Source organism: Moschus berezovskii, chromosome 15, assembly GCF_049115385.1.
Source record: "Moschus berezovskii isolate FMDL1 chromosome 15, NW_MosBer_1.0, whole genome shotgun sequence".
Classification (NCBI taxonomy): Eukaryota; Metazoa; Chordata; class Mammalia; order Artiodactyla; family Moschidae; genus Moschus; species Moschus berezovskii.
In genome coordinates this window covers 24611906-24636805 of record NC_142474.1, presented here as the reverse complement: position 1 = coordinate 24636805, position 24900 = coordinate 24611906, and the positions used below count along the sequence as shown (strand labels likewise).

At 45.5% G+C, this 24900-nt stretch overlaps 1 protein-coding gene across 1 annotated transcript; it reads left to right on the top strand.

Moving 5' to 3' along the window:
• The first annotated feature begins 1014 nt into the window (after positions 1–1014).
• Positions 1015–24432, top strand: FKBP1A (FKBP prolyl isomerase 1A). The gene is made up of 5 exons (XM_055434535.2): positions 1015–1211; positions 1297–1344; positions 17042–17154; positions 21184–21348; positions 23350–24432. The coding sequence occupies exons 1-4, from the start codon at positions 1175–1177 to the stop codon at positions 21310–21312; spliced, it is 327 nt and encodes a 108-aa protein (XP_055290510.1). The 5' UTR covers positions 1015–1174; the 3' UTR covers positions 21313–21348; positions 23350–24432.
• The last annotated feature ends 468 nt before the right edge of the window (positions 24433–24900 follow it).

The following is a 24900-nucleotide window of genomic DNA, read 5'->3' as shown; positions in this document are numbered from 1 at the left end:
CTCATCCTCTGTTGTCCACTTCTCCTCCTGCTTTCAATCTTTCCCAGCCTCAGGGTCTTTCTAATGAACCAGTTCTTCGGATCTGGTGGCCAAAGGGTTGGAGCTTCAGCTTTAGCATCAGTCCTTCCAGTGAATATTCAGGACTGACTTCCTTTAGGTTTCTGTCACAGACCATATCCTAAATGATGCAAAAATTGCCAAATCAGTCACAGGCTCCCTGAGATTCAAAGGAAAGGGGACATAGATGGTTAGAGTGTTAAAGAACTTTGGGGTCATGTTTTTAACATGAGCTGGTCAACCCCTTCAGACCTTGGCTAAACCTGGTTACCTCAGGGAAGCATGTCACCACAGTCCACGTTAAGTCACACATCTCTGTCATATGTCCTTCGGAGCACAATGCCATGAACCACCCTCATAGTACTTAAGGATTTGAAACTTTTCATTTATCTTTGTGGTTATTTGATTGGCTCTCCCTCACGAGACCGTAACTTCTGTAAGGTCAGGGACTGAGTCCGTCTCCTTTACTACTGTTACCCCAGCATCCAACACAGCGCATGACATAGAGTAGGTGCGCAGTAAGTATATGTATGTACGTTATGAATGGGTCAATGAATGAATGAATCGGGCAAGAGAGGGGCAGGTTTCCGGTAGCGCGGTGTAAAGGCTGAAGACTCCTCCTCAACAGAAAAATAGCTCAGGATCGTGACCCACTGGAATGCTAACAAGAACGCACATCTGCGCGAACTTTTCACAGGATGAGTAGGTGTGGATTTAGTAGTCCCCCGGCTAGTAGCTGGCCGATCCCCAATTCTAACTCTTTCGCCTCTCATACGCGGAAACTGGATTAGTGCTGCCTGCCCCGCTGGTAGCACGGAGAAAGGAAGGGCGGGGGAAGCAGCCCGGCCCCTCCGACAGGCAGCATCCGGAGGCCTCGGGGCTTCCGGGTTTCCGGTTTCCCCGCCCCCTCCCCCCACAGCCCCGCGGCCGGGGCTCCGTGGACGTGCGCGCCGTGTGGGGCGCGCACGCAGGGCGGGGCGTGCGGGGGTGCGCGCGTGCGCAGCCGTTGCGCGGAGGGTCGAGGCAGAGCCGCGGAATCGCCGCGAGATCCTGTCTTGGTCCACGCCGCCCGTCGCGCAGCCCGTCGGCCAACCCAGCGTCCGCCGCTACCGCAGCCATGGGAGTGCAGGTGGAGACCATCTCTCCCGGAGACGGTGAGTAGGCGCGCGCCCGGTGGCCCCGGAGTGCCCCGGCCCCCGCGCGCATCCGCTCACCTCGCGCGTCTGTCTGTCTCCTCAGGGCGCACCTTCCCGAAGCGTGGCCAGACCTGCGTGGTGCACTACACGGGTGAGTCGTAGGTCCCGGGTGGGGGGCGGCTCGGGGGTCGGGGGGCAGCCGGCGCGGCCTGAGGGCAAAGGCCTGGGGCGTGGCGGCGGCAGGCCCGCGTGGCCCGAGGCGGAGGCCTGGATGGTGGCAGCGCCCCCGAGGGGGCAGCGTCGGGCCTGCCGAACCCCCGGCGGTCGGAGCCGGCGCGCGGGCAGGACTTCATTCCGCACTTCGAACGCGGTTCTGTGTCAGAGATGCTGCTGTTCTGCCCACAGCGCGGATGGGGAAACTGAGGCTTGGGGCGGCGGAGTCACTTGTCCAAGGTCACAAGCTCAGGATGGGCAGAGCTCTGGCCAAGGACCATCAGAGAGGATTTATAGCATTTCTGTGACCGGTTTACACCCTATCCCCGCTTCCGCCCCACCCTTCGATGGAGATAAGAAGGGCGAGGTAATTCCTAGTCCGTGGGAACTCGGCCCCGTGCTGCGGGTGGGGAGACATCCCACTTTTTAAGTCTGCTCTCGCCCAGCCTGGCCTTGGAGAAATTAGATCTGCAGCATCCTTTTCCTTTTCTTGGTTTTGAGCCACTTTATAAATCCGAGCCTCAGTAGCGGTGATGGCCCGGGTTGACATTAGCCCCCATTCCTTCTAAGAGTAGAGACTTATCCCCGTTCAAAAGATAAGGAAACTGAGGCCCAGTTAGGAAAACAAACTGTATTATAAGCCAAAGGAAGTATTAGACTGTCAGCCAGAATTCTAACATGACAGTCATATTCCTTGAAACCATTTTTTACTCTATGCCCTTACAAGGTTCTCCTGGGTTGTACTTGGTAGGGAGGGGAGGGGGGAGGCTGAGCAGGCGGAGACTTAGCTGTAGTGGGTGCTGGTGATTGGTGTAGCCGCAGTTGTTAATATGAACAACCTTCCCTCCCCTTCCTCCTTCCCTTTTTCCTCCTTCCCACCCTTTCCTCTGTTCCTCCTCCTCCTTCCTCTATTTCTCTCCGCTCCCCCACCCCCTCAAGTAGGCTGTAGGCAGTTCTAAACCGGCTGCTCAGGGATAAGCTCTCCCCTTCTCTCTCAGATCATGGCGGGGAGCCCTCTATTGAGGGAAATGACTTTTCTTGGGGAAGGGAAAAAGGCAGCTAACATTCCCCTCTCTGGTGCCCTTTTATTTGTCTGGCCCTTCTCCCTGTGTAGAAAAGGGGGTAGGGGTGTAGGGAGTTAGGGATAGAACTTTTAAAAAGGCTACCATAGGAGGAAGTATTGAAACCTGTCTTGGTAGGGAACTATCTCATACCTACAAAAGAAACTGTAAAGTGGTTTTGATGTCTTAAATGGTTGTCTTTGTAGACCATGGTCAGCACCTGAGCCCGGGAGGTCTAGTGGAAGAGAACATGTCAGTTGGTTGATTTTGATCTGTGAGATGAGAAGAGTAACCATTACCTTTTTCAATGCTAGGTGAGTGGGCAGTTCATTCAGTTCCCACAGCCAACTGGGGCAGGGAGGGACTCAGAGAGGTGATGAGTTGACTTCTCCCCCCTCTCCTCCCAGTTTCTAAGTAGTCACATTAGGTTAATTTTTTCCACCTGTCCCATTCCCAAGTCTGTGCCCCTTGTCCTTGGCTCACCCATCTTCTGGTGCTGATGGCAGGACTGGACACCAGCATGTTGGCAGAACGAAGTTTCACTGCCTCTTAGTGAAGTGTCCCCACACTGCATATCTGGAGCCTTTTCCTAAGAGAACAGATGGCTGTGGGACCCAGAACACCATCAGGGCTCCCAGTGCCTCTTCTCCAAGTCTGTGTTTTCCTCGAGGGTGGCACCCACCCACACGTTCCCAGAACAGCAGTGCGACCCTGGCATGCATTAGGACAAAAGCTTTCTTTTTTATTTCAGTTTTGATAAGCCGTACAAAGACACCCTGGTGAGAAGCCAGCTTTGCCTCATGCTCACAGAATAGGCTGTTCTTGGGCAGGCTTTTTTGTTCCTGTGGGTCTTTGCCATCAGCCTCCCAGGAAGAACCTGTTTGAGACCTGTTGGGGGCGTGAGAGGAATGGGTAAGCGCTTTGAGATTTCATCTGTAGCCGTTGAGTGACTTAAAAGCCACTTGGAACAGAATCCATCATGAGGGAACATGGTGAAAAGTATTGTAAAAATCTGAGGGTCCTCAAATGCAAGAGAATCTCTCTTCACTGAACCTTGAGGAGAAGAAATTCTCATGATTCTCCTAGTTTTCATCTTGTTTTTCTTTACCCACATATCTCAGCAGTCTCCTGGTAGGGCTGTTTCTCTGCTTCTCCCAAGTCATGGAAGGTGGATATCCCTGTGTGCCCACCTCCCACCCCTGCCCCCTGTTTCTCTGTCTTCTTTTGCATAGCTAGCCCAGACTGCTTGGCTGTGTGGCTCCAGTGGTTATGGTTCTAGGATGGAGAATCTGATTGACCCAGGTTCAGGTCAGGTGAATTGTCTAGACCCAGTCTGCTCTGGCCAGGTAACTGCTGCTGCTGTTTTGGGAGCAGCTTCAAAGGATCAGCGTTGGAAATAAGGAAGCCAAAATCTTATCTCGGTCGCCAGGGTTATGATTAGCACAGGCTGACTGACTACATGGATGTTGTAAATGCTCCTGGTGGCTGCCAGCTGTATCCTGGATGCCACTCTCCAGGCTCCCTCTGGTAACTTCCACAGCCTTTAGCAGAGCACAGCATGAGCACGGCCTCAAAGAAAGCCTGCGCCACATCTGTGTAATGTCAGAAGGGAAGGTGAAAACTCGACTGTCTTTAGCCAAGCCCCTCCTAGTAGCATGACAGGCAGGCGTTGAGGGGAGAGGGAGGAAGTGGAAAGATAACCTGCCAAATAGGTGCCTTGAGGATCAAGTGGCTTCTCGTGGCTCCCTCCTTGCCTCCAGTAGCTTCATCAACTTTATTATTGAGCTTGTCCTGACACACTGCTAGGCTTATGTCCTTTTACTCACATCAGCAGGCCACGTGCTTGCCATTGTCAGAGCAACCTCAAGTGGATTGAGGAATTCTTTTTTTATAGTTGACATCTTGTCCTCGGGATCAGGTTTAACTTGTCTGTAGCCTGACTTCTGACTGAGAAAAACCAAGGATGCCTCGGCTTCATCACCTCAGGAGGTCCACTTGAAGGGACGCTACAGCTCCCTTCCTCACCCATTACTTTTCTTTAGCCTCTGTCTCCCCTCTCCTCTCTGCTTTATTCCACCCCCTCCCCTGCTGGGTGTTTCTTGGCTGGTGATCCGATGCCTGGAGGAGCGCTCGCCCCCAGCAGAGACTGCTCAGATGGCTTCCCCCGATGTGTGCCCGCTTCAGGCAGACAGATTGTAACTGTTTGGGCAGGGCCACAGCAGGACTCTTTTCCTTCCTACAGCAGATAATTATTGAGCAACAGAAACCAGCCGGGCAGTGGGACACAGCCAGTGAACTAAACAAAGGCCTGGTCTGGTGGGGAAGAGACTAGCAGCATGAAGGTGTGACACGTCAGGTGGTGAGAAGCTCTGTGGAGAGAGGTGAAAGCAGAGTGAGGGCCTGGGAAGGGGGTTTACAGCTTTTAATGAGGGTGGTTGGAAAAAACTTCTATCAAAATGACACTTAATATTTGCCCAAAGGAAGTTGGGAGTGACTGATGTGGCTGTCAAGGAGAAAAGTCTTCCAGGCAGAGAGAGGAGCTAGTGCAGAGGCCCTGAGGCTGGAGCATGACTTGGTATGCTGGAGTGGATTGTGTGAGGGATAAGGTGGTAGATAAGGTAATGGCGGGGCTTGCTTGTTTTCTGAGATGGCTGATCTGGATTTCGGTAGAATCGCCTGCCTTCCAGCTACTGTGTGGACACTGGAGTGTTGGTGGCAGTACGGAAACAGGGCCCTCGTTGTATCCTGGGTGTTTAGAGCGTGCCAAGGGCAGGTGTGCAGAAGCGGTACCACGTGGACAGTGATCCCCAAAGAAGATGTGGGTCCTTTACTGGGTTCAGATTTTAGCTTGGAAACATGATCCACTTTTCTCAGCTTCCGAATGCCATCTATTAAAACTGGGAGAAACAATGCCTGCTGTGAGGAATTGCTGGGGGCAAGTGCATTCTGGGAGGGGCAGCAGCAACAGTAATGCTGTTGATGCACATTGTGTCCTGAAAGGTCCCTGTGTCCCCAGTGCTAGGTGTTTTATCATCCCTCAGGTTAGGGTTGGCAGAGTTGCATAGGCTGAGACCCTTCCATTTCACAGATGAGGAAATAGGTAATTATAAAAAAGAGATGAATCTGAGTGAAGGTTCATCTTAAAACAGGCCTCCACATTGCCTTCAGAATATTTTGGCTAAGAAAACTGTAGCTGTTCTCTTTAATTTGGAGACCAAAGGAGTTTTAGTATTTGTTGATTCTTGGTGGGTGTAAGACAATCAGCTTTGGGCTACACCAGCTCACTAGTGTGTGCAAGTTTAAGTGTCAGTCCATTTACCTTCAAGTTTCCTTAACATAATTGGATTTTAACATTTTGCAAATGGGCCTTGCTATGGAAATATTATTTTCCTTCCTCTGGGACTGTGATTACCAAAATATGGAATCACGTGGATGCCAGCTTTCTTCTTCCACAGGTGAGAGCAGAAGAAGGCTCACTTGTCTTAAATGAACTAAAGACCTCATAGAATTCTTGCATCTATGTGCAACTCTTATTTGTAAAGTTGTCAGAATTAGAGAAAAATAAAAATACAACAGTAATTACCTACATGCCCACCACCTAGATTCCATGATGGTTGACATTTTGTCATGTTTGTTAATTCTGTCTACTTACAGGTATATGTAGATAGATATAATCTATGTTGGGTTTTTAGCTGAGCCTTTAGAAGCTGCTGACATGATACTTTTTCTCTAAGTACTTGAGCATGCTGTAAGTTTGAGAGTATTCTCCCTATTCTGATTCTGGTCACATCTGAGAAAATTTTAAATGATTCAGTAGTATCTAAAGCCAAATGCATACTGAAACTACCCCAGTTGTCTTCAAAGTGTTTTTCAATAGCTTAAAAAAAAAAAAGAGTTCAGTTGGAGATTATGTCTATAGTAAACATCCAGAAGAGTCTTCATATCTCACTGCTTTTCTAAAGAGAGCACTTATTGTTAGAGAATACCCCCACATCTATCTCATTGTTTTTCCTGATTGTTGTGTAACTCCTTCCACTATCTTGATTTCCTGTAAACTAGGAGTTGAAATGTCTAAACAGTTTCTGGTTAAAACACTTTAGTGTGAAGACTTCTAACATGATGCTGTGTACTTCATACTCGGCATACCATGGGGAACATCACTATTTGTGATGCTCAATTGATCTTTTTTATGATTATGCATTTTACCCTTTGAATTAACGGGGCCAGTGTCAAAGTACTTGGACATCCTGCATGTGCCCTGCTCCTCACCAGCCTTTCACCTATTGGTTTTTATATCAGTTGATGATTCTTACCTGAAGAAACTGTTTCATTGGCATTTAATTTACAAAATGGTAATTAAAAACTTTTTTTCATATCTTCCACATTTATTAGCTGCTCTTCCGTTACACAGGCTAAAGCTGAATTCTTTCCCTTTAATTATCAATTTTAAGGTCAGGAATTGGTTTTATAGTTATCCTCCATAGTGACAAGTGACTCTCCCCATCTATTTATTTATTTACCTTTAGTATACTAGGGACTCATATTTTACTTGGGGCCTTAAAATCATTGATATTCATTATTCTTTTTGATACTGTTATCCCAAATTTGGCCAGTAGGAGCCCCTTCAGGGGGGCTTCCTGTCTGGGTCAGTAAAAGAATCTGCCTGCAGTGCAGAAGACGCAGGAGATGCGGGTTCGATCCTTGGGTCAGGAAGATCCCCTGGAGGAGGGCATGGGAACCCACTTCAGTATTCTTGTCACAAAAATCCATGAATGGTGGGCTGTAGCCCTTAGGGTCACAAAGGGTTGGACACGACTGAAGTGACTGAGTGCATGCACGCAGACCCTACCTTTTGACATGCTTCCACTATTTTTAATAATTTCCTTGGTTTCACTGTTCTGTTCCTTGCATTAGTCACCTCTCTCCAAAGAACTCTGGTTCCTTGCAGTGGGTCTCAGACTTTTTTTATTGACAGCTTTATTGGAGATAATTTATACAATAAAAATTTTAACTTGAACATGTTTGGTGGTTTAAAACTGATTTTTGTAAAGTTTCAATTAGAATACCCCCACGTCTGTCTCATTGTTTTCTCCTGGTTGTGTGTAACTCCTTCCACTACCTTGCTTTTCTATAAACTGGGAGTTGAAATGTTATAGATACAGTTCATTGTGTTTATAAACTAACGCTCATTTGTCTGCCTTGGAATTTTCTCTAGTATTGTCACCTACTATTTCCCATGGAAAAGGCTGGAGGTGTTTTGAACAACTTAGGCATGTATTGTTCCCTTGGGCCCCTTTAACTTTGGCCTGATAAAGTCTAGCAGTACAAAGAGCAGGAGCAGGAAAGGGAAAGAAAAGGGGAGAATAATCTGCTCCTGGCTGCTGCTGTCTCTGCCCTCTTTGCCTTTCCTTTTCCCTTCCCAGAAGCTCAGGCCACCCTGGCCTGCATTCAGTTCCCCAAACACACCAGCCTTTCCGAAGGCCTCTGGCCTGCCACACTGCCTCCACTTCTCACCAGGGCAGGCTCCTCTTGCAGCTTAAATGACTCCCCCTCGGTGGGCTCCCCTGACCCTTGGCTAAAGTGGCACTTCAGATGTGTGCACACATTTACGCCTCTGTCTCTAACAAGGTGCCCATCAGGCAGTGTGTAGTTACATCTGCTCTTTCCCCAGGAGACTGCGGGCTCCAGGAGCCAGCCCCACGGGGCTGGTGGTCTCCAAGGTCTCTCCTTTGGTGCTTGGCATGGAGTAGGTACTCAGTGCCTGTTTCGTGTGGTCAGTTAGGACCTGGCATTAGATTTCAGCTGGAGTGTGGAAAGTCTGCATTCCTGTTCTGATTAGTATCATATTTCTATTAGGTCTTCTGCCCACTTTTTGATTTTGTTGATTGTTTTTCTGATATTGAGCTGTATGAGCTCTTATATATTTTGGAGGTTAATTCTGGAGTTTATCCCAGGGATACAAAGATTCTTCATTATGCACAAGTCAGTGTGATACACCAGATTAACAAAATTGAAAAATAAAATCCATATGATCATCTCAGTAGATGGAGAGAAAGCTTTCAACAGAATTCCAACATCCATTTATGATAAAAACTCTCCAGAAAATCAGCATAGAAGGAATATACCTCAACATAATAAAGGCCATATATGACAAAACCATAGCAAACATTATTCTCAATGGTAAAAAACTGAAAGCATTTCCTCTAAGATCAGGAATAAGACAAGGGTACCCACTCTCACCATTATTTTTCAATACAGTTTTGAAAGTCCTTGCCAGGGCATTCAGAGAAGAAAAAGAAATAAAAGGAATCCAGATTGGAAAAGAAAAAGTAAAACTCTCACTATTTGCAGATGACGTGATACTATATACATCAGTTCAGTTCAGTTGCTCAGTCGTGTCCGACTCTTTGCGACCCCATGAATCACAGCATGCCAGGCCTCCCTCTCCATATTGGGCACCTACCGACCTGGGGAGTTCCTCATTCAGTATCCTATCATTTTGCCTTTTCATACTGTTCATGGGGTTCTCAAGGCAAGAATACTGAAATGGTTTGCCATTCCTTTCTCCAGTGGACCACATTCTGTCAGACCTCTCTACCATGACCCGCCCATCTTGGGTGGCCCCACATGGCATGGCTTAGTTTCATTGAGTTAGACAAGGCTGTGGTCCATGTGATCAGATCGACTAGTTTTCTGTGATTATAATTTCAGTGTGTCTGCCCTCGGATGCCCTTCGCAATACCTACCGTCTTACTTGGGTTTCTCTTACCTTGGTTATGGGTATCTCTTCATGGCTGCTGCAGCAAAGCGTAGCCGCTGCTCCTTGGACGAGGGGTATCTCCTCACAGCCACCCCTCCTGATACTATACATAGAAAACCCTAAGAATGCCACCAAAAAACCACTAGAGTTAATCACTGAATTTAGTAAAGTTGCACGATGTAAAATTAATACACAGAAATCCCTTACTCTTGTATATAGTAACAATGAAAAATCAGAGAAATGAAGGAAATAATCCCATTCACCATTGCAACTAAATGAATAAAATACCTAGGAATAAACCTACCTAAAGAGACAACAGACCTGTATGCAGAAGACTGTAAGACACTGATGAAAGAAATCAAAGAATACAAACAGACGGAGAGATATGCCATGTTCTTGGATTGAAAGAATCAATATTGTCAAAATGACTACACAAAGCAATCTACAAATTCAGTGCAGGCCCTATCAAATTACCAATTGTATTTTTCACAGAACTAGAAAAAAAATTCACAATTTGTATGGAAACACAGAATACTCTGAATAACCAAAAGCAATCTTGAGAAAGAAAAATGAAACTAGAGGGATCAACTTTCCTGATTTCAGACTATACTACAAAACTACAGTTATCAGAACAGTATTGTACTTGCACAAAAACAGAAATGTAGACCAATGGAACAAGATAGAAAGCCTGGGGATAAATCCCCACACCTATGGGCACCTTATTTTTGAAAAGGAGGCAAAAATATACGATAATGAAAAGACAGCCTCTTCAATAAGTAGTGCTGGGAAAACTGGACAGCAGCATGCAAGAATGAAATTAGAACACTTCCTAACACCATAAACAAAAATAAACTCAAAATGGGTTAGAGACCTAAATGTAAGACCAGAAACTATAAAACTCTTAAAGGAAAACATAGACAAAACACTCTGACATAAATCACAGCAAGATCCTCTGTGACCCACCTCCTAGAGTAATGGAAATTAAAAAAAAAAAAAAGGACCTAATTAAACTTAAAAGCTCTTGCACAATAAAGGAAACTAAGCAAGGTGAAAAGACAGCTGTCAGAATGGGAGAAAATAATAGCAAATGAAGCAACTTGAAGGATTAATCTCCAAAATATACAAGCAGCTCAGGCAACTCAGTACCAGGAAGACAAAACAACACTATCAAAAATTGGGCAGAAGGTCTGAACAGACAGTTCTGCAAAGAAGACATACAAATGGCTAATAAACATTGCTCATCGTTAAATGCAAATCAAAACTACAGTGAGGTATCATCTCATACCTGTCAGAATGGCCATCATCGAGAAGTCTGCGAACAATAAAGAGGATGTGGAGAAAAGGGAACCCTCTTGCCCTGTTGTTGGGAATGTCAAATGGTACTAGTCATTATGGAGAACAGTATGGAGATTCCTTAAAAAACTAACTGGTGTTAAGTTAAAAGTAAAAATTCTCCCTCTCCCAGCTGTAAGTAGCAAGAACTTTATATAGTTTTGAAAGTTTGGGGTTTGGGATATTCTGTTTTGTTTGGTTTAGGGTTTTTTTTGTTGTTGTTGGTGGTGGTTCTAAAACTTTCCATATTTGGGGCCCTGCAGAATGTTTCCTGTGAAAACCAGCTGCACAGATGCATCAGCTAGTGAAAAGCACACTGTGAATCATGGACTTTTACTGCAGCACGTGATGAGGCCGTCGATCCAGTGCCTTCCTCAGTCCTCTCCCTTACCCAGTAGAGACAGTATCTGGGAACTGCCTTCCACGAAGCAGAGTGTGCTAGAAGTGGCTTCTCTTCTGTTAAGTGAAATGATAACGCAGGGGTTCTCCAGAATCTCCAAATGCTAGCTTTGGGTCCTTCTTTTTTTTTATTATTATTTTAAGTTTTTTATTTTTAATGTATTATGTGTTTTTATTTTTTGGCTGTGTGCCATGCAGGGTCTTTGCTGACCAGGGATTGAACCCAGGCCCTTGGCAGCGAGAGTCAGATCCTTAACCACTGGACCACCAGGGAATTCCCTGGCCTTGGGTCTTAACCACTGCTTCTGTGACGTGGGCCAAGCGTCTGGAAACAGTCCGAGGGGCCTTTGCATGGCAGCAGCTGACCAGGTCTGCCTCTGCTGGTTCCTTTTGAGCAAGAAAGAGGCCTGCATAACAGACAGTCAACAGAAAGCCAAGCCGTGGGTGGGATCCTGCCTGGAGAGTACCTGGAGGCTTCCCCACTATCATGCATGCGCTCTCTCTTTTTTTTTAAGCCCTTCTGCTCCCTCTCCAGGGATCTGAGTTTGATTCTTCCCCCAAAGAACAGCTGGAACAGTTTGGGAGTAGACCCAGGTGAAGGTGACACCAACTGCATTGCAGCCAGAGGCCGATTTAACAGTCTCTCAGGCAGCCACAGCTTTTGCTCCTTTCGTGGCCTTGTGCTTTTAACTGGAGAGCCCGGAGTTTGCCGAGGAATTTAAAGGTGCCGAGTGTAAAAAAAAAAAAATGCCATTCTGGGATTACCCCTCAGATTCTTTTTATCACATAGGGAAGCGGTCCAAAGCCTTGTGGTTGTCCTGCTAGTTCTTAAAAATTGTGCAAATGCAGCAGATCCTAAAGTGCTCGTGAGTGCCAGGGGTTGAGCTGAGTGCCTCAGGGACGTAAAACTCTTGAGTCCAGGTCTGATCTCGAGCCATGTTCATTGGGAAAGACAAGAACTAATTCTTGACATCAAGAGTACGTAGCTATCCTGGACAATTTCTGGGTCATGAGGTATAGATTTGTGTGTAATCAGAAATGGAATCAGTCAGTTCTTTAAATAGAAGGTCATGCTGGTGATCCAGGTTTTTGCTAAGAATGGCCTTCGGAGCTTAAAGAGTATCAGCTGTCATGTCTGCACTGTAACCTCAGTTGCCTTCTCTCAGCAGAGAAGTGTTTTCTCTAGGAAATTACACCACTAACTTGGCAGGTGGTTTCACTGTTCAAGGGCTCCCGGTTCTAGCATGATGTCCAGAGTTAAAATGGGAGCAGCTGCTGAGGCTGACTTGCCTGCTTTACATGCTCCTTCCGAAACAGAGGAAGCACCTGCCATCCACTGCCTGGTTGGGTGTAGGAAGCAAGCATGTGGCATTTTAGTAAATCTCACTTTTTTCCATTTCTCCTGTTTTTTAAAATAACAGTTTTATAGAGGTGTAGTTGACATCCAGTAAATAAACTATTCGTATTTAATGTGTACAATTTCATAAGTTTTGATATGTTTCTTTGTTACTCTTTGAAACCTCCCTCTTCTTCCCATCCCTGACAACCACTGATAGCATAGGTTAGTTTGCCTTTTCTAAAGTTTTATATAAATGGAATCATACCATGTGTACTGTTTTGTCTGGCTTTCACTCAGCATAATTATTTTGAGGTTATATTGTTCCATAAGTCAGTATTTTGTTCCTTTTTATTGCTGAATAATTTTCTATCATATGGATATATTTAATTATCTGTTTACCAGCTGGCAGATGTTTGGATTGTTCCAGTTATTAGTTGTTACAAGTAGGTCTGCTATGAGCATTTGTGTATATGAGTATTTTTATATAGCCAAAAGCACCATTTCTCTTGGATAAATATCCCGGAGTAGAATGACTGGGTCAAATGGCAGGTGTATGTTTAAACTGCCAGCTGTTTTCCAAAGTGGCTGTTCTGTTTTATATTCCCACCAGCAGCGTGTGGGGATTTCAGTTCCTCCGTATCCCTGCCAGTACATAATATGAGTTGTCTTTTTAGTTGTATACATTCTAATCGATAGTAGTCATACCTCCTAGTGGTTTTAATTTGCATTTTTTAATGATGACAGTTTTGAATATATGTTCATGTACTTATTTGCCATTTTTTATCCTTTTCAGTGAAGAATGGATTCATATCTTTTGCCCTTTTTTAATTGCTTTTTGCTAAGTTTTTTGAGGGTTCTTTCATATTCTGGACACAAGTCCTTTATGAGAGATATGTCCTGTAAAGCTTTTCTCCCAGTCTGGCTTGACTTTTCATTCTCTTAAAAGTGTCCTTTAAAGTGCAGAAGTTCTCATTTTTGATGAAGTTCATTTTGTCCTTTTATGGATTGTGCTTTTTCACCTCATATCTAAGAAATTTTTGCCCGACTTATAGTCACAAAGTTTATTTTCCTATGAGTTCATCTAGAAATTTTATAGGTTTAGTGTTTTTTTAGAGCCAATTTTGACATTTGATTATGATGTGAAGTATAGGCCCAACTTTTACTTTTTGCCTGTGGATGTCCATCCACTTCTTCTAAGCCCAGCATATTTTTCATTTCAGGCATTACAGTTTTCACCTCTGGAAGTTTGACTTCAATCTTATAGTCCTCCTCTGCTCAGTCTGACATCTGTGTCTCTTCTGGATTGGTTTCAGTTGATTGATTAGCTGCATGTGGGTCATATTTTCCTGCATCTTTGCATGCTTGGTAATCTTTGGATTGTTCATTGAAGAAGGCCATCTTGTCTCTCCTTGCTATTCTCTGGAACTGTGCATTCAGTTGGGTATACCTTTCCCTTTCTCCCTTGCTTTTTGCTTTTTTTCTTTCCTCAGCTATTTATAAAGCCGCCTTAGACAACCACTTCAGTCCCATCATGTCATGGCAGATAGAAGGGAAAAAAGTGGAAGCAGAGACAGATTTCCTCTTCTTGGGTTCAGATGGTGCCTGCAGCTGTGAAATTAGAAGATGATTGCTTCTTGGAAGAACTATGACCAACCTAATAGTGTGTTAAAAAGCAAAGACACCACTTTGCTGACAAAGGTTTTGTAGTCGAGGCTATACAGTAGCCTTGACGATCTTTTTAGTAGTTGTGTGTAGATGTGAGAGTTGGACCATAAAGAAGGCTGAGCGCTGAAGAATTGATGCTTTTGAACTGTGGTGCTGGAGAAGACTCTTGAGAGTCCCTTGGACTGCAAGGAGATCAAACCAGTCAATCCTAAAGGAAGTCAACCCTGAATATTCATTGGAAGGACTGATGCTGAAGCTCCAATCCTTTGGCTACCTGATGCGATGAGCTGACTCACTGGAAAAGACCTTGCCTGATGCTGGGAAAGATTGAAGGCAGAAGGAGAAGAGAGGGACAGAGGATGAGATGGCTGGACGGCATCGTCGATTTGATGGACATGAAATTGGGCAAACTCTGGGAGATTGTGATGGACAGGGAAGTCTGGCGTGCTGCAGTCCACGGGGTCTCAAAGAGTTGGACATGACTTGGGAACTGAACAACAACCATCTTAGGATGCTGGACATTGTGAATTTTACCTTTTGGGGTGCTGGATATTTTATTCCTAAAAATCTTGAGCTTTTTACGGGTAAACACTTGAGTTACTTGGAAGCAGTTTGATCCTCTGGGTCTTGCTTTTATGATTTGTTAGGTGGGTCCTCAGAGCAGCGCTCAGTTGGGGGCTGATTACTCCTCACTGCCGAGGCGAGATCTTCCCAGGGATCCTATGCCGTGCCTCATGAACCATGACATTTTTTAGTTCATCTGGTGGGAACCAGTACTGATCCCAGTCCTGTGTGGGCTCTAGCACTGTTCTTTGTAAACCTTCTGGATGGGTTCTTTTCCAGCCTGTGAGTGGTTTCCTCAGGCCACATGCCTTGATTAGTATGAGTACTTATGGGGACTCTGTGAATCTGCGGATCTTCCTTTACAGCTCCTCCCCTCCCTGGTGTGTGTCCTGTAGACTCCGTTCTGTTTTCTTCCCTCGGAAGCTCCCAAGGATGTGAGCTGGGGGGACATCATAGCTCTCGCCTTGTTAGTTTTATTTCTCAGGGATCACAGGCCAAGTCCAGTGTCTTCATTGTTGTAACTGTGGTCTGGCCTCTTTTTGGTTTCATTCAGTTTCTTTTTTTTTCCTGTGGTTGGTTTGTTTGGGTTTTTTTGTTTCAGTTTTTGGTTGATTAGGTAGAAGGGTAAATCTGATCCCTTTTCCTCCATCTTGGCCAAAACTATTAATACCTGTTCTGATATCATAGTTTCTGTATTCTGCATTCAGTACTGACAAACCTTATTCCGACTCCAGAAAGCATCATATGCACATTTATTCCTGCTTCTTAATGGACATTGCTTCCTCTTTTGCATAACCTTCTTCAGCATCCTGCAAATTATAGCCTTGGAGTTGGTTTCCTCATTTGTTATAAGCAGTCTCAGGCAGATGGATGGAAAGGCTCCTGAAAAAGAGAAGGGATTCTGAGATGCCTAGCTTCTCGTTGCCTTCTCACCCTTGATGCTGAGTTCATTTGGGGTGGGGTCAGTGTGTGAAGAGCCTGAAATGGGCTAAAGGGAACATCTATGGTAAGTATTATGGAGAGTGGAGATCTAGTTTTCTCCCAGTTTGTCATTGATAGAAAACTATTTATCATTTCTTTGATCAGATAGTGATTGTGCTCTGGTAAAGAGATGAGCTACATGTGCACCCGAAGTTGTAAGTTCTAGGGTGCCAGTTCCTAGCTTTACAGTGACTTAACAGGGGTGGATCTCCATCTTTGTGTCTCCCTTTCAGTCCTCAGCTGCTAGTTTCAGGCAGTATCATCACCCACTCTGCCCTAGGACATCTGTCCCTTCTCCTCTGTTAGGATAGTAGTTCCTGTCCTTACGACTCCCCATTTTCCTATTTTGTCAAAATACAGAAAGTCTGGTGACTGTGATAAAGCTGGCAATTGATCTCTGCTTCCCCATTCCACCTACCAGTGTTGACACTGTTTTTTAGGTTGGAATTTCCCTCCACCTCTGAAACATACAACAGTTCTGTGTTTTGCTGGGTCTTTAGAGGGTTGCTTAGAACCATAGTGGTTGCCCCCTTCCACCTCCAGTGAAATCAGTATTGTGTTAGTTATATGTCAATAACGGGCTGGACCCTTTCAGTCTGGGATGAAGGTGTGAGTGTTTTCAAGACCTCAGTAACAGCTATCACAATTGGCTGACACTGGCTTCTGGAGAAACCAATGTGATGGACTTTTGTGAGCAAGGACTTGTAGGTATCTATTGGTCTTTTGTCATGACACTCATCCCCTGGGATTTCCATCTCTGAAATGCCCCCTTTTAGTGGAAGTTGCCAGTGTGGGTTGTCTGGCTGATGAGAAACTGGAATGGTAGAGTGAAAATGGTTTTGGATTTATAGCCTAGCTTTAATACCTTACCACATTACTTCACTTCTCTCTGCCTCAGTTACTTCTGTGAAGTGGGGACAGGAATCCTTTGCTGTGGGGAGGATTGAATAAATTCATGTGTGGAAAGTACCTTGCCCAATCTCTGACTCAGATTAGAAGCGCCACCCACAGTTCAACCAGAGCTTTTGACAGTTTACCAGTGAAAGGTTTTTGGTGTCTTTTCCAATGCTCCTTCTCCAATACCAGCTAGTATCTTACAGTTCAATTAAGTTCTGACACTACCCACTTTCTGTAAAAGATGATGGGTGAATTGAGGGAGGAATATGGCTTGCACATAGAGTGACTGCGAGCTGTTGTGTGTGCTTAAAGGGCCCACAGTTGCTCTCAGTCTGGGAGGAAATCCAGAGTGCTGGGAATTCCTGCCAGGAGTGTGTCTGCTTCCCCATTCTCCAGAACAAGCTAGACAGCCTGCCTCTGGTATCAACTTACTGCTTTGCACTGGGGAGGAGCACTCACTAGCCTGGAATAGAGGGACTGCCCCAGCTCCTCAGAGGCCCACTGAGGACACAGGAAATCCTAGGACACCCCGCCAGGTCTTCAGTGCTGGCCTCTGGGATAGGCAGTTTCCTGCTGGCTCTCACTCCCTCATGTCATTCCTCCTCGTTACTCATGTTACAACTGCCCTTTTCTACAGGGATGCTTGAAGACGGAAAGAAATTCGATTCCTCCAGGGACAGAAACAAGCCCTTTAAGTTTGTGCTGGGCAAGCAGGAGGTGATCCGAGGCTGGGAAGAAGGGGTTGCCCAGGTATGCTCTCTTTTTCTGTTTTGTTTTTTGTGTCTACTTCTTAAATTATGTTTATGAGTAGGAAAAATTTCATTGCTAGCTCCCTCACCCAGATAGCTCCTATTGATGTTTTTTGTAGAATTTCTGTAAGTGCCCCCCCATCCCTTCTTTTAGACACACACACACACTGTTCTGCTTTTTTCTTTTGCACTTAATCAATCTGATACTTTATATACCAGGACATAAAAGAGAAGGAAGCTCTCCTCATAGAGCTTCATAGTGTAGGCAGATCTTGGAAGTAGTGCAGGCTTGGTTTCAGGCCACCACAATAAAGCAAATCTTGCAGTAAAGTGAGTCACGTGAATTTTTTGGTTTCACAGTGCATATTAAAATTATGTTTACACTGTAGTTTATTAAGTGTGCAGTAGCATTATGCCTAAAAACAATGGACAGATGACCCTTGAACAGTGCAGGGTAGGGATACCAAACCGCACCTCCCTGCCCCCTGAGCAGTTAGAAATCCGCACATAACTTTCATAGCCGGTCCTCTGCCTGAAGTTCCTCATCCGAGGACTCAGCCAACCATGGATCATGTAGTGTTCATTGTTGAAAAACACTGACATGTAAGTGGACCCATGCAGTTCAAACCTGTGTTGTTCAAGGATCAACTGTATGTGCCTTAATTTAAAAAATACTTTATTGCTAAAAAATGCTAACATCTGAGCCTTCACTGAGTCATAATGTTTTTGTGGTAGCAAATCAAAGACTGCATATTGCTATACAAATGTAATGATGAAAAGGTTCAAAATACTGCGTGAATTACCAAAATGTGACACACAGACATGAGGTGAGCAAATGCTGAGGGAAAAGGCACAGATAAGCTTATGCCACACAGGATTGCCAGAAACCTTCAATTTGTGAACAACACAATGTCTGTGAAGCACAGTAAAAGGAGCTTATGTCTGTATCCCCTTAGGTGAGTGTACTACGATTTATTTCACCAGGACACTCTTGATGGCCATTTGGGTCATTCGCAGTATTTCAGTATTATAAACAACACTGCAGTGATTAATCTCGAATGGACTTTATTTTACATTTGTGCAGAGGATCCCACTGGCAGATTCTTGGAAGTAGACCGAGTGGTTCAGTAGCTGTGTGCACTGAATTTTGACATATTTGCCATGTTGCCACCTGTAGGGATTACACTGAATGCCACCAGTGGGCTATGAAGGTGCCTGCTCCTCCCAGCCCTTCCAGCACAGTGTGTTGTTAAAAACTTTTGGCTTCAGGACACAATGAGTGAAAAACATTATCTTGGTATGGTTTTAATTTGTATTTGTCTTATTATTGACCATGTTGTGTCAGACCACTTCTGAGAGGTCAGGCTCATGGAGAAAGTCATTTTGTTTGTCTTAAGTCTATTTCTTCACTTCTCCCCTCCCCATTTGTGTAAACAGCTTTTGTTCTGCCAACTCTATGAAATTCCCAGTAGACAATAAGGGACCTAGGGTTGCCAGATTTCAGTTGGATTTTATCCTTGTGCTGAGCCCAGGAATTTTTTTCTTGGCACTAACCAGGTAAAGGGATGTTTATTGTGGCCTACAACCCAGGGAGCTTTATAATCAGGCTCTGCCATGGTGGATAATTAGTCTGTTTCCTCTCACCAAAGAGAAGTAGAGATTTAACCAATGTGGATAGAGGGATTTCTGTTTTTCAGAATACACTTTACATCCTCTATAAATATCACTGATTTATATCCAAATAAATTGCTTAAACTTTCAGAAACAGCCTTTCTTAGGTGTCTAGATTTTTGTTCCTTCCTGGCTTGGAGTCGGCAGTAGAAAACGGAGAGGATCTTTGTGGCTTACTTCCTTTTGGAAACCTCTCCAACTGAACCTTTCTGTCCTGTCCCCCACCCGTGATGTCTGGTAGGCTCTTGGGTCTGTAGCTGACCCCCCATCTCCCATGCCAGCCATTGTTCACCCCATGGCTCATCTTCTGTGGCTGTTCCAGCACTGGAACAATCATTGTGTTGTGTGTCCCAGGAGCCATCACTGCCGCTGAGCTAGTGTTACCAGCCTTCTTCCCATCCCGGACTGGTAAGGCGTGATGAAGTGTAGCCAGGCTGCTTTGAGTCAGTCACAGTGCTGCTGTCGCTTGTGGGAAGTCTGGGTGGTCTGAGACGTGCATAGAGCATAAACTCTGCCATATAATATTTCTTTAGGACATATATTAAAAGCACAGGAAGAAGGGTTGTCTTTTGCCCCTTTTCCTGTTCTTTTGATATTATTGTTCCAGTTTTCTGTGCTTCTAGGTCTTCAGTCCTGGCACATATACTATTTTGGCAACTTGGTTTTTTCATCTAACCATGTCTCTTGGACATCTTTCCATGTTAGTATAGTTAAGGCTACTCTTTTATTTCTAGAGGCTAAGAAGAATGGTACAGCTGCACTGTGAAACCACTCCCCTTGCAGTGGACATTTGAGTTGCTAGCAGATTCTGGAAGTGGAATTGCTGGGTAAAAGGATATCATTGCTGTGAATTTTATTAGATTAAGCCATATGCTTTCAACTGTCCTTGCCACCTTGGTCCAGCATGTCCCAGTTTCTGAAGGGCGCTGTAGGAAGGAAACCTGTAGCTTTCTCTTCAGTCACCATCACTTGGACTGGGTCAGAGAGCCAGGATTGCACACATGGAGAGGTACGGGTATAGTTGGAGAGGTGTCCGAAGGAAAGTAAGCCACAAAGATCCTCTGTGTTTTGTATTGCCAACTTCTAGCCAGGCAAGAGCAAAAATCTAGACACCTGGGAAAGGCAGTTTCTGAAAGTTAAGCCGTTTGCTGCTGCTGCTGCTAGGTCGCTTCAGTCGTATCCAACTCTGTGCGACTCCATAGATGGCAGCCCACCAGGTTCCCCGTCCCTGAGATTCTCCAGGCAAGAACACTGGAGTGGGTTGCCATTTCCGTCTCCAATGCATGCAGGTGAAAATTGAAAGTGAAGTCGCTCAGTCATGCCCGACTCTTAGCGACCGCATGGACTGCAGCCTACCAGGCTCCTCTGTCCGTGGGATTTACCAGGCAAGAGTACTGAAGTGGGTTGCCATTGCCTTCTCTGGTTAAGCCATTTATTTGGAGATAAATCAGTGATCTTTTACAAAGGATGTAGAGTAAAGCATATTCTGAAAAAGAGACAGAAATCCCTCTATCCACACTGGTTAAATCTCCAGTTCTCTTTGGTGAGAGGAAATAGACATGGAGACTTAGATAGGTAAAGAGTGGGGATAAAGCAGAGAACCTGCTCACTGTTCAGAAAATAGACATTTTGTATTTGATGAGAAAATGAAAAAGCTACAAATACATTTTAAAAAGTGAAAATTTTCCCTCCACCTTCTACTTTCCCCATAGAAAAGTGCCAGTATTATTTGTGTTCTTCCAAAAATGTTTTCATGTTTATACAGGCAGGTGCAACTATGTATAAATACTTTTCTTTTTTATATAATTGGTAGCATGCTATTTTCATACAATTGGTACATGCTACTTGGTACCCCCAGAAAATCTTACTGCTTGTTTTACTTTTTCTACATTTCTGAGTATAAATATAGAGATTGCAGAAAAGTAGCCTGCCTTAAATATTACTTACTGTGTTTTCTTCTAAAGTAAAGTTTTGTTCAAAGCACTCCTTTTGCAATAGTGTAGATGCTTCTAGTGACAGGCCACTGAAGGGCTTAGGTGGTGACATGTCTATAGTGTTGGCTGCCCAGAGTCAGATTAGTGGGACCAGGACAGAAGGATTGAAAGCCTGGCGATTCTGGGAGTCAAGAGGGATTTTTATCAGTTACCGGCTCCTTGGAGCCAGATGGAGGGCTCATCCAGCCTGTCTGCCTGCCTCCACGTCCTCACAGAGGGTGCCTGGTGCCCAGGCAGCCACACAGTCACCAGAATGTTCTAGTCACACCATCCTGGCCAAGGAGCACCCAGTAAACAGCTCTGCTTCTTAAGGGAACAGTTGGGGAGCGCATCCAGCACTGCCCTTCTTCCTTCTCTTTTCACAGATGAGCGTGGGTCAGAGAGCCAAGCTGACTATCTCCCCAGACTACGCCTATGGTGCCACTGGGCACCCAGGCATCATCCCACCAAATGCCACTCTCATCTTTGACGTGGAACTTCTAAAACTGGAATGACAGGAGTGGCCTCCTCCCTGAGCTCCCCATTCTTGGGTAAGGAACTTAGTGCTAAAGAACCTTCCTTTGCTCCTCCCAAGTCGTGCCCAGTGCTTGATGGGCATCATAAAGAACCTTGGTACCTCGGGATGTTTTCCTTTATATTCTTCCTCCGTTAGCCATACTTTCAGTTTTGTTACAAGTTTATACCTTGGAAAGGGATGGCATGTACTCTTGAAAGAACTTGGGGATGGGGCAGCTGATGGTAGCTGTTTAAGTGAAGTATTTTTATATGTAGCTTATAAACTAAAACTGAGCTGGGAACTGGAAATATAGACCAAATTTTTAGTGCCAGCATTTCAGTTCTTTAGAAGTAAGATTGGTGATGACTTTGCTTGCCCTGCTGATTTTGTGGAGCTCCCTCATTCATGCATCCTCTCACCGCCTGTTAGAGAGGCTAGGACATGCAAGGACAGTAGGCCCGCTTGTTATCAGTGGGTTTAAAGATGAGGCCCAGCATGCTTAGGAAGGATGTTCTCAGACTATCCTGGAGAGGATCTTAGGGACCTGAGTGAGCTTTTCTGTCCAACAAGTAAGGAGACTGAGGCCCAGAGAAAGAGAGAGGCCTTACTCAAGGTCACATCCCGACAGAGACAGATTAGGACAGAACCCTTTCCTGCTTCCCCTTCCTGGACTTGTTTTCCTTCCTCTTCCCTTATTTCTAGGTAAGCCAACTCAATATCCTAATAGCGCATTACTTTTCATATGAGTATTAGAATCATAAAACATGTGAACACTGATATCTTTCCACATGACCTCATGCATGCGTGCTAAGTCACTTCATTTGTGTCCAACTCTGCAGCCCTCTGGACCATAGCCCGCTAGGCTCCTCTGTCCAGTGGATTCTGTAGACAAGAATACTGGAGTGGTTGCTGTGTGCTCCTCCTCCACATGACCCCAGATCTCTGCATTTGCTCCTCTCCTGCTCCTGGAACCAGAAGGCCATAGCCAGGGGTTGGGTGACAGTGATTCTGTTTGGAAACAGTAGTAAGTGGCTGCCAGCGTGTTATGGAGTACTTTGTCTTGAAGTAGAGGAGCCTTTTTTTTTTTTTTTTTAATCATTATTAGCTATTTCCTCTCAGTGGTTTGATCCCTAAACACCTGGGTCATCCATGCCTGGTCAGGTTTGAGGACTCTGGCTTTTTTACTTGTCATTCCTTCCAGGAGGAAACCCTGACACTTGATAGAGCGTCTCTCTGCCCAGAGGGCTGCACCGTTAGTCCCTTCCCGAGAAGGCTGAGTCCTTTGAACATAAATGTACCAAAGGAGCCCTGGAGTTACCCTGATTTGGGAACAGGCTTTCTGTAAATCTGGAAGGACAGGAAAGGGAAGGAGGGGAGAGAGGGCTGAATGGCTATGGTTCACCTTGGCCTCAGCCTCCTCCCCCCCCCCCGCCACTGCCAAGGAACAGTTCAGAGCTTCTTGCAAAGGTCTTGAGGGAAAGCTCAAGGGCAGACCCAAAAAGTCAGGTTTGAGTGAGTGAATGAAGACTGCAGATATTTTGTCAATCCATTTGACATGAGGAAAACCGGCTTAGGGCTGTGCATGTTAAAGTCTCTGGGAAGCTTTAAGACTCTTGATGCCCAGGCCACCCCCAGACCAGTTAACGGCTGTCACTGGATGTGGGGTCCAAACCTTCAGGTTTATTTAAAGCCCCCAGATATTCCTATATGCAGCCAGGTTGGAGACCCATTGATAATGGGGATCTGAATTGTCAGCCATATTGGTGGGCTCTGTCCCTCCTGCTGTCCTCAGCAACATAGACGTAACCTTAGGTTTAAAAAACACCAATAAGGTGTGCAGGAAGGAGGCTGCTCACCTGGGAACCTAGCCAGAGCCCAGCGGGTCCTTCCCAACTGGCACGGAGGGGCGAGGACAGATCAGACCTCACAGCTGTTGGGGAAGGGACATGGTGTAGCAGCAACCTTGTGGTGGCCCCGTCCCCACACAGAAAGCACTGAGCTGCTGGGACTTAACGGGGTTTTCTGTCCCCAACAGATGTGCCACAGAAGGATCTGGCGCCTCCAGACGCACACAGCGAGTCCGTATGGAGCTTTTCCTGATGTTCCACTACACTCTTTGTATAAACATCTTCCCAGACTGAATGTGTTCTGTCACCGGCTTTGCTCTTCCCCTTTCTCCTCGTATGTGTGTTGACCTGAACTATATGCCATAAACCTCAAATTACTCAGTTTGTTTTTGTTTTGGGGTGAAGATTGAGTTTCAGTCCTTTGGATCTAGGTTTCCAATTAAGTATTAGTCAAGTATTAACAGCACAAGTAATGGGTTAACTTTAGACTAGGAATTGGTGTTGGGGGGGTGGTGCAAGAATCTTTATTTTATTTTATTTTTTTGGATAAAAGTTTTATCTATTATATATTAAACGTTCTTGCTGCTGCGCTGCAAAGCCATAGCAGATTCGAGGCGCTTTTGAGGGCCGAATTATTCTCCAAGTTGAGAGATGTCCTCGGGTTGAATTGAAAGCCCTACCCAAAACTACAGCGGGAAGGGGGCGAGCCTTTGCCTTCCCTGCCCCACCCTCACCTCACCCTCCTCGTAGACCCTCTGCCTTTTGAAAGCAGATCGTTTTCACTGAGATGTTGGACATTGCAGATGTCTGTTCCCCAGGCCAGCAGGGACCTCTGAAACCTTCACGGCCTGGCCTTTTTTTTTTTTTCTATCCTGTGGTTTTTCTAATGGATATCCAGGATTTTTGTAATCGCATAGCTATCCACGCTCTACTTCCTAAATTTAAAGAACTTCAATCGAAAGTTAAATTGAAGGTGCTGTTTGTAGACACTTAACACCCATGAAAGCCCAGCCATCATGACAAATCCTTGAGTGTTGTCTTAAGAAAATGATGCTGGTCATCACAGCTTCAGCATCTCCTGTTTTTTGATGCTCAGCTCCCCCTGCTGATCTCAGAGTTTCCTGGCTTCTCCTTGCCCCCTCTCACCCCTTTGCTGTCCTATGTAGTGATTTGGTGAGAGAAATTGCTGCCTACTCCCCCAGCCTACCCCCACCCTGCACTACACATGAGTTTCAAGTTTTCTTATTGCAATAAAAGTGCTTTATGCTGGCTTTTCTCAGCTCTGTGTGATGGCGGTTACTTCCAGGCACCTTCCCCTGCCCTTCTGCGAGAGAATGGGGTCGGGGGTATGACGGTGGGGATGTAGTGTCAGCGGCTGTGTCTTAGCAGAACTGCAGCAGGAACATCCTGCCCCAGTTGTCTTTGGTGGGGGTGGGAGGGAGTGGGCAGTAGGTTTGCATATTCACCATGGAGTGAACTATGTGGAGGTGAGGCTGAGATGGTCAGGGAGCCTCCCCCTTGCCCATCATCAGAAGTTCATTAAAAGTGAATTCTGGGTAGAGCTCTGTGCTGGGTTTCCTGGGGTTGCCAAGAGGTCGGGGATGCAGCCAACAGATCAACTGAACCACAGCCCTTTTGGAGATGTGCTGCCAGCAAATGGATGGAATGTTACAGAGGGGAGATTGGGATTTTAAGCAGGTGTTCCTTGGTGAAACCTGGCGTGGAGGTTTTTGTCAAGT